The sequence below is a fragment of the Tympanuchus pallidicinctus genome, unplaced genomic scaffold (assembly GCF_026119805.1).
Source record: "Tympanuchus pallidicinctus isolate F22 unplaced genomic scaffold, pur_lepc_1.0 scaffold6, whole genome shotgun sequence".
NCBI classification, from domain to species: Eukaryota; Metazoa; Chordata; class Aves; order Galliformes; family Phasianidae; genus Tympanuchus; species Tympanuchus pallidicinctus.
The window spans coordinates 20,957,197-20,972,257 of NW_026294780.1; the positions used below are offsets into that span (position 1 = coordinate 20,957,197).

Here is a 15,061-nt window from a genome sequence, read left to right on the forward strand (position 1 = left end):
CGTAGGGAGTAAGATGCTGAAGCTTGGAGAGCTGAGATTTGAAGTGACTGATGAGAAAGAGAAAGAAAAAAATCACGAATGAAAATCTTCATAGTGGCTGAAGTCCCCAGGAGTTACAAAAAATACAGTTGCAGAACAGCAAAATCTTTTTCATGACAGAAAAGGGTGTCTTAAAATGCAATTACTATGCATGAGTAAGCTGGTACTGCTTTGGAAAGGAAAACAGGCAAAACTCTGAGATTCCCATTTATTCTTAGCTTCTTTTATCAGAAATATTTTAGTATAGAACAATATCAATACTTAACGCTTACAAACTTGTATGCATATGGTTTTTCCATCAAACAGAAAAGATTTGCTTGTTTGAATTTTTAATAACACAATATTTTCATTCAACCAAGTGAACTTTTTTCCTCCCTCAGTTTAAAATGACTCAGGAAGATCTTGAATTTAATGAAAATGTTCTTTTAAATTATAATGACAAAAAAAAAAAAATTCAAACTTTCATCCTTCCTTGTCAGGTATTTTTTTATCTTAGCTTAAATAAGTTTTCTGATGTATTTTATCATTATACGCCATATTAAGTGCATGTCTGAATTTTTTTTCACTAGTTGTTGCGAAACCAGAGGTTTTCAGCTTCCTTCCATCATGCAGTTGAAACCGTTGTCAATATGTTAATGCCACACATTACTCAGAAGTACAGAGACAATCCAGAGGCTTCAAAAAATGCAAACCATAGCCTTGCTGCCTTCATAAAAGTAGGTGCATGAGTGTCTTGGGTTTTGTGTTTCCTTTTTCTATAATACTGTTTCACCATGGAGTTTAAAGAATTTTAAAGTCAACTTTCATAGAACTGAGTGTGCATAATGCTGTTGAAGTTTAATTCCACAGTCAGGCTAAAATGCACTGAAGTATGATTTGCCTTCTATATTGAAACAGCCATCTGTTCAGAAGTTTGGTTTTAATGAGTTTGTATTTTATCAAAATTTTATTTCTTGTTTTGTTTTCCCATTCAGATATCACCTAGTTACTCTCTAATCCAACAAAATCTTCATGCACTGGGTTATGTTTTATTTACACATATTTTATATGGACTGGTTTACAGTGTCTTTCTTTTTTCAACCAATAAAAACTATGAGGAAGAAAAAAGGATGGGAAATAAAATGATAGATAAAGCTGCTAGTGCCATGTCATTTTTGTTTATGCCAAGATAGATTTCTTATCTTCTAACAGCTCTTTTATTTTTAATTTGTTTACATTCTGAATTCTAAGAAAAATTTGGTATGTGTCTGTGTATATATGTACTTAGTTTGTTTTGTTTTTTTACATGCAAACTGACTGAAATATCAGTAGTGTGTTCAGAAAATTAACTAGTAAAATACAGAAATATACTAAGTGGATACTGAAGCAACATTTAATCATTTCTATCTTGTTTGCTTTTTTTTTTTGTTTGCTTTTTTATTCCCCAGAGGTGTTTTACTTTTATGGATAGAGGTTTTGTTTTCAAGCAAATCAATAATTACATCAGCTGCTTTGCACCAGGAGATCCAAAGGTATTCTGCTTTTAAACAAAATAGTTTTAAGAGTTGCTTGTTGCATATGGGTAGAGTCCTACATTAAGGCTTTAGATTTATGTCTAGCTACATTTAAGCATGTTTCTTAGAAATTTCTACGCTATGCCTATATGATTTTCTTTTTCCACGGAATCATTTTTTCGAATTTTGATTCCCATTTCCAGGTACAACTTGACCACCGTAGAGAATTTATACTACTCTAGAATATGTACTGCCCTCTAGAAAAAGGGGGAGGAGAGTGGGCAACACTAAGCAGGAATTTTTAGCATGAATGCAAAAGGCTGAAGTTGGAAGCATTTGATGTGATCTTTGATTTCTGATAAGTTTCTATCAGTTTCCTGTAGTGGGAAGAACATGTACCAGTGGTACAAAGGATTTCTTCCGTGAAATCAAACTTCTCTTAAGTCAGCGTGTAATATGTTATAATATGCTATATGTCCAAGTAAATTTGCACATAGTAGGATGTAATTAGAACATACCCAACTGTCAAGTATGAATTGTTCTGAAAGTACATTTTGATGAGCTACAGAACATTTGCAGGTCTCTAATTCCTTGCACTAGAAGATTGTGAGAAATCACTCTCGTGTAAGAAAGCTAATTTTATAATCTTAATCAAATTACTGCATCAGTTGTTTAATTTATACTTTATTTTTACAGACACTTTTTGAATTCAAATTTGAATTTCTCCGTGTAGTTTGTAATCATGAGCACTACATACCTTTGAATCTACCAATGCCATTTGGAAAAGGCAGAGTTCAGAGATACCAAGGTAAATTCTTTTAAAGACATGTATGTTGTGTTTCTTAGATGTCACTATTTTAAATGGAAGCCTGAAGTTTTAATCTCTTCCTTTAAACTGAGAGAATAGTTTAGGTAGAATAATCTATACAAAGCACCTACTCATTAAAAGATAAGATAAAGTATGTTTTTAACTCTTGTCTCTCTTTCTCGTTCTGATGTTAAGTTTTGAGTAGTAATTAAATTTTTATCAAAGTGATAGAACAAGATTTGGGAGTAAGAGCTAGACAGCAGCACAGAGCTTGTGTTTGTCTTTGACTTTTTCCTTTTATTCCTAATGGAGCAGCAAGACTAGAGAAAATAGTAGTTCTGAATACACAGTAAAAGATTATGTAAAATCCTGTTCCCTGGTGATCTAGGATTTTGGCCAGAATAAAAGACCTTTATTTGAAATCTTTCTGGCCCTGTTTTGGTATCCCAAGCAAAAGAGCTCTCGGGTGATGTGAATGGTTCTTGTGTGCATTTTAAGAAGGACTGTAGAAAGCCTGTGCTTTCTGATTTCATGATTCCTATACTGGGAGAGTTTCTCTTACGTTCTCAATTAACTACGTAAAATAGATGGATTATTTCATTTCATAAAATATTTCTAAAGTGTAGCAGTTTGACTTTACTCTGTCAGATCTGCTTTGTTGGTTTTCTGTATGTGTCTATATGTCTATATAATATATATTTATCTCTATATGTGACTTAGTGTGCATTTATAGTTACTAACAGATATTAAATACTTTGTCATATAAAATTGCATTGTAATGATTTGAGTGAAAAAGTTCTTCAATAAAATGTTCTTTAATCCCAATTCTGTTGCAATCGACATTAAATATGTAAATATTTTTGGAAAATGTAGTACTTCTGATTGAAGTTGGAAAAAAATACCTACTATATTACTGCACTTCTAATTTACATATTTCTAAGCTAATTTACTTAAATATTTTCATGTTCTTCTATGTAAAGTGAGAAGAAATTGCTTCAGTAAAAATGTATGAGGCACGTGTTGTCTCTTATGGCTTTTAGTATCTGCAGCAAATTTGGGGGATTATTTTCTTAGAAAATATGAATTAACTAACATCACAGATGTTAGCAGGCTTCATCGTCTATATTTATAATCAGTGTTTTTGGAAGATAGATAATGAAGAAGGAAGTCAAAACTACAATACAGAAATCTCAAACTATTTAATCCATGTTTGGCTTGTAGCCTTAGAAGCTTACTAACTTGGGACTGAACTGCAGAATAAAATCTAAATTCTTCTTCTACCGCACAGAGAAATTCCTGAAGAATAGGATATTCATAGCCTTTATGCCCTGGGTGCCTTTTCAGTGAAGGAATGTAGGTCTAAGTTTAATATGTAGCTATAAGGCACTGGTCATGATAAGCTTAGAAGGAAGATCTTGCATATTGGACACTACTTTAAGAATACATAATTTGAATACATGTATATATATATATTTTTTTTTCCATATGCTTATACTTCCCTATTTTCTACTTATTGAATATAAATTGCAATTGTTTAATGCATAATTATGTGGTTAACTAGGTATATGTGAATATTTATGATATATACAAATGTCTGAACATGGATTTGTCAATAACTTTTGTGTTCAGCCTTAGGTTAATCGATATATTTTTTAAATTATACCATTCCTTACATGGAATTTCTGCTTTATTTTCAGACCTTCAGCTGGATTATTCATTAACAGATGAGTTCTGTAAGAATCACTTCTTAGTGGGGCTGCTTCTAAGGGAGGTGGGAAATGCATTGCAAGAGTTCAGAGAAGTGCGTCAGATTGCTATTAGTGTGCTCAAGAATTTGATGATAAAGCATTCTTTTGATGATAGATATGCTTCCAGGGTGAGTATATTTCTGTGTTAGTGGTACAAAATGATAAATACTGTGTGCACACTTTCTGAGAATTTTTTCTTCTTTCACAAAACCTATTAATTTGCAGCCATGTTGTTTGAGTTCAGACTGCATCTGAGATGAAAATGTGTGGTGATTGTAGGAAAAACGATTTGCAGACCCCATTACTTTTACCAAAGAGGACCACAAGGCATCTTTTTAGAATAATTACATTTATTTATTATATTTTGATAGCTGTTTTTGATATATTTTGGTAACCATTACATTTAGACATATAACGACTATTTTTAAAGCTCTCAATTTCATTAAGTGCTAGCTCTTAATACTTGACAACTGTCTGTGCATCATCTACTACTGGTAAAGTGAGCATAAGATAAATGCTGTCATGAGTTTATAAAGCTGTTGTAAGATTACTTGGTTAGTCTTAGCTGAAATCATATTACTGTAGGTTTTTTCTGTGTTATATTGAAACAATAAATAAAATGTGTTGATAAAATTATAGTGAATACAGAGATGACCATTACTTTTCCACTCAGGAAGTTATAAGTGTGAACTCTGGCTTAACAAATATTTATTAAACGTTCTTTTCAAACCGTTTTTAGGTCCATCAAGCACGAATAGCCACTATGTACTTGCCACTCTTTGGATTGCTTATAGAAAATGTCCAACGAATCAATGTTAAAGATGTGTCTCCATTTCCTGTTAATCCTTCCAGTAATGTGAGTGACCATTTCTATTTGATATTCTGATTATTTTCATCATAATTTCGTGCTAACGTGTATATAAAATAATACATACCTTCAGGAAAAAGTTCCATAAATTTCAGAATTCATGGAGTTTGTTTTCTGTCCTTTATACTAGATTAAAATTTTTAGTTACATTTTATGATTGTGATTGCCTTTCCTCTGGTCCAGCTAAGTTATGCCTGACATCATAGTTGGCTACATTCAATAAATGCATCATAACTTGCTCTTCAGTTGAACCTGTGAAGGTTTTTGTAGAATGTCAGACTAACACAGTATGTTTCTAGTGTCATTTGGTTTTAATATTATATAGCATCTTACTATTTCTGTATCTCTGGTGTATGTTTCTGTCATTCTGTTAACAACTATAGACTGCACAGGATTAGACCTCGTGCGTCTTTTTGTCTGCTCTAAGAAAAGCTGAAGGAGTAGTGTTGTTGAAGTGTCAAAAACAAACGAAAAAAAAAGCCAACCAAAGAAAAAAACCCAAAACTAAACAGGAGTATATTGAAATGCCATTGTTGTACACAATTATTGAATCTGAGATTTAATAATTAAAGAGTTTATTTTTTCTATATTTTGCTGAGTACCATTTGCCAGTTAAGAAAACTTACAGTGCCTTTCCAACAACACAAAAAATTGGGTGTTTAAAATAAAAATAATCTAGGTTTTTTGTAATTGTCTGTATTACAGTGGAATACTCAATTGCATGGAATACTCAATTTTTCCAGTATTTGCTGAGATCTTTTAAGTTAGAGGCTATCTCAGACTTGTGGAAGTATCTGGACCTATCGTTCCTTGCTTTTTGAGCATAGATAATAGAAATTAAGTAAGAAAGAAATATATTCCAGGAGGTTCCTGGAGTGGGCGAAAGATAACTTCCTGACACAGCCTACTAGGGGAAGGACCCCATTAGGCCTACTATTTACAAGCAGAGAAGGAATGGTGAGAGTCATGGTGGTCAGAAGCTGACTTGGACATAGTGACCAAGAAATAATTGATTTCTCTGTTACTGGTGAAGTTACGAGGTAGGTCAGCAAAACTGCTGCCTTGGATTTCCAGAGGGCAGACGTTGAGCTTCAGAATGGGCTGGGAGAATCCCTTGGGATTAGTTAGTCCTGAAGGGTAAAGGGTTCCACAAAAGCTCAACATTCCTCAAGAGCACACAGTGGAAGGCCGTCCCCATGTGGTGTTAAAAGAAGCCAGTGTAGCAGCAGGAAGGTGGTAATTTCCCTGTTCTTGGCACTGGTGAGGCTGCACTTAGAGAACTGTGCTCAGTTTTTGGCCCCTCGTTGCAAGAAGGACAGTGCAGCACTGGAGTGTGTCCAGAGAAGGACAGCAAAGCTGGTGAGGGTCTGAAGCACATGTCTTATGAGGAGCGGCTGAGGAAACTGGGGGTGTTCAGTCTGGAGAAGGGAAGGCTCAGGGTAGACCTTATTGCTCTCTGCAGTGAAATGAAAGGAGGTTGTGGTGAGGTGGAGGGTTGGCCTCTTCTCCCAGATCACACTGATAGGCTGTGAGGTAATGGCCTCAAGTTGTGCCTGAGGAGGTTCAGTTTGAATATAAGGAAGCATTTCTTCTCTGAAAGAGTGGTGAGGCATTGGAACAGGCTGCCCAAGGGAAGTGGTGAAGTCACCATCCCTGGAGGAGTTCACAACACGTGGAGATGTGGAACACAGGTAACATGGTTTAGTGGGAATGGTGATGATGCATTGAAAGTTGGACTAGGTGATCTGAGAGATCTTTTCTAGCTGTAATAATTCTGTCATTCTATATAGTAAACCCTGCATTAGAAAATAAAGTATGTATTACTAACTATACCCATAATGTTGGAAAACAATAATCATATCTTCCTTTATTCCTTTTTTTTTTCCAAGCAGAGTGGAAAGGATGATGGGCTTAATTTGCCGACTGCGAATCAGCTGGTAACACCACAAAAAGCAGTAAACACATTGGATAATAACCTTCCTAAAGATCTGTTTGGTGTTATCTCTGGCATTGGTAAGCACTTAAAAAAAATACATAAATAAAAAAAGGAAGAAGTTTTCTTTTGTTACTAGTAGTAATTGGCCTATTTTTTGAGTATGTACTGGTATGGAACCCTAATGCAGTCAGTTATTCTGTGCAGTCCAGAAGTTAATCTGCAAATGAGATGTATTTGTGTTTTTTATTTTATTTTGTTTTGCTGTTTGAAACTGAAGCTGGTTTTTTGAAAGAACTGCTTTTTTTTTTTTTTTTTTTTTTTTTTTTTTTTTCCCTCATCAAAGTTGGTAATTCTCCACAGGCTGCAGAGAAATTAAAAAGAATACTAGCATTAGTCACTTACAGCAAGAGTGCCATGATTCATGGTTTTGTAAATGACCACCTCTGTGTGGAATGCTCATTGTGCATACTTGTGGCTGTCCTCTTTTTTTACTTGCTTTTCTGTTTATTGTTATCTGTTAAAATTAGTTGCACCAGTTACTAGTCAATTAAAAAAAGATTAAGAAAAGAAAGTTTCACAGAAGTGTTCATGTGTATGTAGTGATAGATCTCCTTCTAGATACATTTGCATATATTTCTACATAGATCTGTGTGTATATATGTACATATTCTGCTGAAAAGATATCAATTGTTTTTCATCAGAAGTATTTAAATTGAATTATTTGTCTTCTTAAGAAATACATACATATGTATATATGTAGGGGGCTTAGAAGTTGGACTGTAGAGTGACTTTTTACAGTATATGCATTGTTTGAGATTTTTACATTTTGTTTTGTTTAGCTTCTCCATATACCACTTCAACTCCGAATATTAATTGTGTGAGGAATGCTGACTCAAGAGGCTCTCTTATAAGTACAGACTCAGGAAACAGTCTTCCTGAAAGACACAGTGACAAAAGCAATTCTCTTGACAAGGTAAACAAGCAAACAAAAAAACCCCTCAGAAACAACAACAACAAAAATACCCACTGAAGTGTACTCCTGAAATTTCAAGTTAACTTTTGTTATCTCTGCTGGGACTGGGCTTTCAAGAATAACTTCAGAGCAGCGTTTTCAGAAGTTTTTATTTTATCTTCTTCTTTTGAGAAACACATGTCGTATGAGCTCTTCTAACAGTGTTTTTATTAAGCTGTTGTGCAGAAAATGCAGTCTGATTTTCGATTTAGAAACATGAGCAAGCACTTGTTTTTTTCCCTTTAGATAAGGGTATGAGGTTAAGAGCATTAAATGTTGCCTGTGAGAACTGAACTCTGGTTATGCGAGGTTTTGTGGAGGTCATCACTCTATCTGTTCAACACACAATATATGTAATACAAGCATTTTTAAAATCAATTACTGTGAATTCTCTTAAGTGACTTACATTAGTTTGACTTTTCTAAAGCATTTCACTTGGAACCTGTTACAAAGTAGGAGTTTTGGTTCTGGTAGCTGTGAGTTATTCAGTCATGTCTTTATAGAGCTTGTATTTATGCTGATCACGTTTCATTTTCTTAGATCTTGTTGTGCATGTCACAACACGATAACTTTTTCCCTTGACCCTGACATGCCTTCGTGTGGCAGAGAGAGAAGCTTCTCAGAAGGCACTCTGCTCATGCTATGCGTCCTAATGGAGGAGAAGAAGAAAATTCTCACCCTGCAAAGAAAAACCGTGTTACTATGGATTTTTCGCTTCTGACAATTCCAGTTTTGCCAGAGAAAATTATGCATGCTGCTTTCTCCCTTCAGTTACAAGAAGTATTTGGTTTTTGTGCTTGGTATAGTTAAGCTTCTGAGTGAAGTGTGTGTGATCAATAGTTTTGCCACTTCTTTTGCAACAGTTGAATCTCAAGGCAAATACGTGCAAAGCAACCACATACTAAACCTGTAATAGTTCATTTATGTAATTTAGTTAAGTCAGAACTATCCATTAGTTTACCTATTAGCAGAATCTGAGTCATGTATTTCTTAATATAAATATGTTTTCTTTGACAGAAATGCCTTGGACACCTGCTGTTGCTAAAATGGCAATACTGTCATTCATTACTTAGTTTTTATGTTGTTAATTACTAAAGTGCACTGCTTTCTCTAAAAGGGTTTTCAAAGGATTCAAAATCCTTTGAAAATTCTGCTCTGATCTGCCAATTTAGGTAATAGAGAGTTCATGTTTTGCATGCTGTTAATTTCTTGCGTGAAAAATACTTAATTCTGGCTTCTTAGTCATTGCTTTCCAAAGTTTCTGTTAGATCAGCTGTTCACTGCACATATCTTCAAATTTTTGCTCGTTGCTTGGTTTCATCTTATTTTTCATTCAGAATAACCTGTAGAACTAGCCTTGTGGAAAAAGAATTTGCTAGAAACTATTTCTATTTTAATATGGCCTTTCTTTGTATGCTACTGAGATCATTTTAAACAAAACTTGTTTTAACTGTGTACATTTTCAACTTTTAGAGGGAGTTCTATCTCTAAACAGTATCAAAGTTATAGAAAACTCAAAAACTGATTTCTGTTCTGTCACCCATTAATTGCCTGCTCCATTTCGGTTTGCATATAACTATACAGTAGTACTTCCTTATTCACTAGAGATTCTGCATTTGTTTGAAGTGAACAATTTGTGGGACCTTTAGAATCAGGAGTGTTCAGGTTTATGCAGGTGTCTACTTCCTTCTAAACTGAAGTAATTTCTTTCTAGTATTATTATAACATCATGTGGTTTCACTGCATACAATGGCTAGTATGTGAGAGACTGCATCGATTGTGTTAGGAACATAGACCATCACAAAGGGTTCAGTAGTCAATTGATGCCTGGGCAAAGTGTCATGGATTAGCATTTCTCTTTCAGTGAGGAGTGTTCCTGGAAGGACTATTCTGCCCTTGAGGTATTGGAACTCAGTTTGAGAAACCAAGTGCTCTCCCACAAGTCTATGTTTTTATTTTCATTTTCATTTTTGTTTTTCTAATGTTGATATAAAGGATTACCTCTTATGCTGATATGTGGCCTTAAAAAGTTAATGAGTCCAACGTTATCAAGCTTCTATGTAGAAACTGTTGCACAGATCAATTATATCAGAACATTAACTCTCCAGAAAATAGTTTAAATGGCTGGTTCATCTTTCATTGGGATAAGTAGCCTCACATTGGAAGGGAGGAATTGGCAATGAAGAAGGTGGAATATATCCTTTAAATGAACATTCAGCTTCATACTGAGGATTTTATAACACTTGATTGTGTAAAAATGATTGTTTTACAAATAGGTCATTGCCTAAAGCTCTCTTTCTATATTCTCAGTTCTACTTTTTTTTTTTTTGTAGTCATTTATGCAGTAAATTTTGAAAGTTGTCAAGCTGTCGTGTTGGTTTTTTTTTTGTTAGTTTGTTTTTTCTTTTTGGACAGATTTTGGGATTTCCTTCAGTAATGAGTATTGTAGATTGGCTTCTCACAAGTGTAGGGTCTTTACAAAGGGAGGAAAGGTTTTTTTTGTTTGTTTGTTTGTTTTTTAAGGCAAAGGCAGATTATTTATCAGTAGATGCAGAATGCACATTATTTCCATACCTGTATGTAGAATTGTGTGGAGTCAGTTCTGCCTGCAGTTCAACGTAAAATCTTCAAAAGCAAAGGAGGATGTATGTGTTGCCTAACAGCGTGTAATTTTTAAAGTATTTACACTAAGCAAAAAGGGCAAGCCTCAGTTTGCAGTCACTGTTAGGTAACTTCTCTTATTCGTCCTCCTTAGGAGAAAATTTGTGCAAAGAAGGAAATGAAAATAAACGAAAGTAAAGAGGTTTGATTTCTATACTTCATGTGTACCGTGTGTGTTTTAGAGGCCTATCTCTACGTAAAACATTTTTGTCTCCGTTCTGAGATCCTTTTTCTGTTTCAGGAATTAATAAGGCAATTTAAAACAGTTTATTATCAGTTTAGGAAACTTTCAGCCAAACTGTTTATTTTCTTTTCAGAACCAACAGAGCAGCACTTTGGGAAGTTCTGTAGTTCGATATGACAAACTTGACCAAGCAGAGATCAAGAGTCTGCTTATGTGTTTCCTTCATATCTTGAGAAGTATGTCAGAAGGTAGGTAATTCCACCTATTTTTTAAACATATGTAATGATGGATTGGATTTATGCGCATGACTTAATATATTTTGTAACCTCACAAGCCATTTTTATTGAGATCCTAATTATCTGAAAACCAAGGACAACTTTCTAACTCTCCACTTAATGCTTTTTTGTGCTTACTGCCTTTGTCTTGTTTTTCATATTTTCCATTTTCCTAGATGCGTTGTTTACTTATTGGAACAAGGCTACGAAATCTGAGCTCATGGACTTCTTCACAATTACAGAGTAAGATTTTTTTTAGTTTATCGTAAAATCATACATTTCACTCTGCTGTTAAAATCTTGAGCATGGACATAAATGTATGTGTTACTCTTTATTATTTGAAAAGCAATATCACAGTAAGTCTTGATTAGAAACCCTTACCTTGATGTGCACAATTGCATGTCTGTCCAACTCCATAACAGTTTCTGGAATTAGGCTATGCAGAAATGACCTCAGAAGGTTCTTAAACTGTAAGTAGTATTCAGAATTTCATTTCTTGTGCAAGTGGAATGGACTGTCTTGTTGACTTGCCTGCATTCAAATGCATCTTGTAATGCAAACTTGTGGAATGATGTGGCCGCGTATGAAAATCATTTGAATCAAATGACTTTGGAAACAAAGGGAAATTAATTGCCTTCCTAGCTTTCCTCTTGGAAACAAAATATATGATGAATCCATTATTTCTTATTAGCTGCTACGTTTCAGCCTATTCACATGTAGTATTGTGTATTCATGAGAACTGACTGATAAATAAAAAACAAGGATGGTGCTGTTGACTGGAAGTAGTGCAACACAGAAGCTTTTCTGCATGTCTTGTTGTTTCATTGATCTGTTTTTCTTCATTTCAGATGTTACAAACTGAGTCACTGTAATATCAGTAATTAATTGTTATGTAATGTGATACTCAAAGTTCATTTTAGAAATATGTTACAAATAGTGTTTTAATTCAGCCACTGAGTACAGATGGCATTATATTGATTGTACTGAAAACAGAACTGGGCAGGTGAATGAGCACAGGTAGTAGACTGAAGCATGGGGTATAAACTGTATGAAATGAGTGAACAATGTTTTTCCCTTAATGGCCTCTTGTTTAAGGGCAAGGTAGAATTAGTTTTTGATCTGATCAGTAATCTCAGGTTACCATCACAGTATCAGTTTAAGGAATACAGAACAAAATAAAATTCCCATCATAGAATTTAGGTTAGAAAAGACCCTTAAGATTGAATGATGCAAGTGATGTCCCCCAGTGCCACATCTACACAGAAAGTAGACCAGATGGCCTTTAAATGTCCCTTCCAACGTCAACCATTCTATGATTTTGTGACGTAACATTTGAACTTGGTGTTAATAATTTTCTAATGTGCTCTGCTTTTTCATTATTTGACTCCTAGCTTGTCGTTGCAAGACTCATACTAGATGTTTTGATGCAGAAATGTTGAGATTGATGTGGTCTTTTTATACTAATCCTGATTTAACTAAAACAGCAACCATTCCTGATTGATTTCAGAGGTTCTGAATCAGTTATTCTTGGCTGGGGACTGAAAACTAATTGTAAGGGTTGGACAGATAAAGTTTCATGGCATAAGAGTTTAAAGTTAAACAAGAAAAAAAATAAGTTGAGTAATTCCAATGAACATCAACTTATAAAGGATTTTTGTGTTATTTTTCTGACTTTTTATGTGTTCTCTGTAGAGTGTGCTTACATCAGTTCCAGTACATGGGAAAACGATACATAGCCAGGTACTGTGTGGAATTTAAATGTTACTGTATTGTCTACTCAGAATAATAGCCTGTACAGTCCTGTATCCACTAAAAGTAATAATGGGCGCAGAACTCTGCTACAAATACATTATATGGGAGTAGAAATGTTGTTGTAAAGTTATACATAACAATTTGAAGTAAGTGGTTATTATATTAACAATTCTGAAGCAGATACCACACTTCTAGATAGGATGCAGAATGTTGCGTGCTGTGTTTATTATAAATTACTTTGCAATTCACCCACCCTTCCTACTATCTTTTTACTGAAGAGTTTTTTCCTTGAAGTAATGTCTTTTGGGAAGAAGTTTTATCATTTTAATATTTGATTTATTCACTCGGCCATAAAACCGTGTCAGTTGAAATGTTATAGAAATTTAATAAAGTGTCTTCAGTGAAAGGTGAGTAGTAGACATTTCTACTCTGCTGTTTTTCAGTTCTTCTAGGTACTTCTGGGTACCTGTATGGTTCCCATTGGCTGCTGTTTAAGAGAAAATCTCAGAAATATGTATATAGTATGTACTTGTTTCAAAGTAATGCCTCCTATTTATTTCATGAAAACAACAATAGATACAAAAAGCACTGTTTGGTAGTGTAAATTCTCAGCTACAAAACACTATTTTTCAACACAGTCACCGCCATTAGCTGTGCCTTTTCACCAGCAGTGCACAAGAGCTTGCGTGCTTCACTCATAAAAATCTGCACCAGTGCAGGTGACCCACTGTCCCCACTGCTGAAACTCATCACCACTGCCTCAATGTACTCGCATCCACCATTTGGGCTCCAGAAATGTTCAGCAAGCACCGATGAATGTCAGTGGCTGCCATTTTCTCTGCATGGAGGAATTCAGTGACACCCCTTTGCTTCATACGTGCTTCCATGTCGGATATCGTTCTGTCAGACTTGCCCCTCTGTTGCCATCTGTCACACAGTCACAGCGTGTAATGGAACATTGGTGGGAAAGTTCAGCCTCAGCTGCCGTGCAAACACCGTGTGTCTCTGATGTGGGCTAACATCATAAAATGGGAGGCATTACTTTTGGAGCAGCCCTTGTACTCAAGTATTTGAATATATTTGCATTAGCGTGTTCTTTCATACAAAGTGTTTTTTTTAATAGAGTGAAATGTAGTAATCTGTCTGGGCTTCACACTGTGGTATACACGGTGGTCCTGTTATAACTAAATTTGTAGAGTTCAAATACTGGCCCTCTTGAGCTTGGTGGGAGAGAAATTGCAGAGCTTGGATGGTAAGATGTTTAGCTTTTTGTTTTAAGTTCAGTGGTATGTGAGTGTGTTTCTACAAACAACAAACATGACTACCTTCCTGGAATTTTTTCAGGGAAAGATCTCACCCATGTTTACACAACTTCAAAAAGATGAATAATAATCAGCAACCAAAACAAATCTGTCTTTGCTAAGGCTTTGATTTTTAACCTTTGTGCTCTAATAAACTCTGGATTTACAGAAGCTTGTAATTTTAGGCTTTTCATTAAAAAATGATAAAATTATTGAAAAATATATAAAGAAGCAAACATCAAAACCAACCAACCAAAAAAAAGTTTAATTCCTTTGACTAGTTTTTAGAAAAGAACTACCCTCCTTCCTTTTTTACTGATCGCTTAGTTTGTGTAGTGCATGTTATGCTAAAAAAAGACTTAAGCTATAGAAGTCATTTATGTTCTGCAGAAGTATTGAATTTCCCCAGTTAATGTAGCTTTCTAGTCTTTCATGTTGTTACACTAAAGCATATGACATACTTTGCACATACTCTTAAAATACACAAAGGACACAGAACAAAAAGGAACAGGGAAATATTCAGGCACTGGTTGTCATTTTTCATTAGCTCTGGTGGTGGTACACAATAGGAATTTAGCCTGTACTGATTGCTAACACAGATCACCTTTCTGTTCTCTTCACTTGATTGCTGCAAGTTTAACAAAGCGTATGGCTCTTCTCCCTTCCTGCTTGGGTAAGATGTCCACAGTAATACTTCAGTTAATTCCTACTCTTCCCTGTTGCATGTATGCTTTCTAATTTTACCACCATGTGTCTTTTTCTAGCTTTTTTTCTAAAAATTTTGTGTAAGGTTTTGGGTTCCAAATATCTTTGGAATCTTTGTATTCTCAAATATTGATGTGCGCAAGAGCTCTGAAGTAAATCTAGCATTTTCAGAGCAACTACTCGTGTGCTTTTGCTGTTGTGCTTTGAGATTTTTTAGGAAAGCATTTGCTGTGATGCTTTTTTTTTTAAGCTACCTATTTTTGTTTTGTAAGTAAAACA

General features: G+C 34.8%; 1 protein-coding gene across 11 annotated transcripts in view; it reads left to right on the forward strand.

Moving 5' to 3' along the window:
- LOC128092197 (dedicator of cytokinesis protein 9) overlaps positions 1-15,061 on the forward strand; it is a 120,241-nt gene that overhangs the window by 79,464 nt on the left and 25,716 nt on the right. For all 11 annotated transcript variants that reach the window (XM_052705790.1, XM_052705799.1, XM_052705793.1 and 8 more), the window contains exons 28-37: positions 609-755; positions 1,467-1,550; positions 2,229-2,340; positions 4,038-4,216; positions 4,828-4,944; positions 6,849-6,969; positions 7,732-7,865; positions 10,883-10,997; positions 11,201-11,267; positions 12,717-12,764. In XM_052705790.1, coding sequence (XP_052561750.1) covers positions 609-755; positions 1,467-1,550; positions 2,229-2,340; positions 4,038-4,216; positions 4,828-4,944; positions 6,849-6,969; positions 7,732-7,865; positions 10,883-10,997; positions 11,201-11,267; positions 12,717-12,764 — 1,124 coding nt within the window. The remainder of the gene's footprint in view (positions 1-608; positions 756-1,466; positions 1,551-2,228; positions 2,341-4,037; positions 4,217-4,827; positions 4,945-6,848; positions 6,970-7,731; positions 7,866-10,882; positions 10,998-11,200; positions 11,268-12,716; positions 12,765-15,061) is intronic.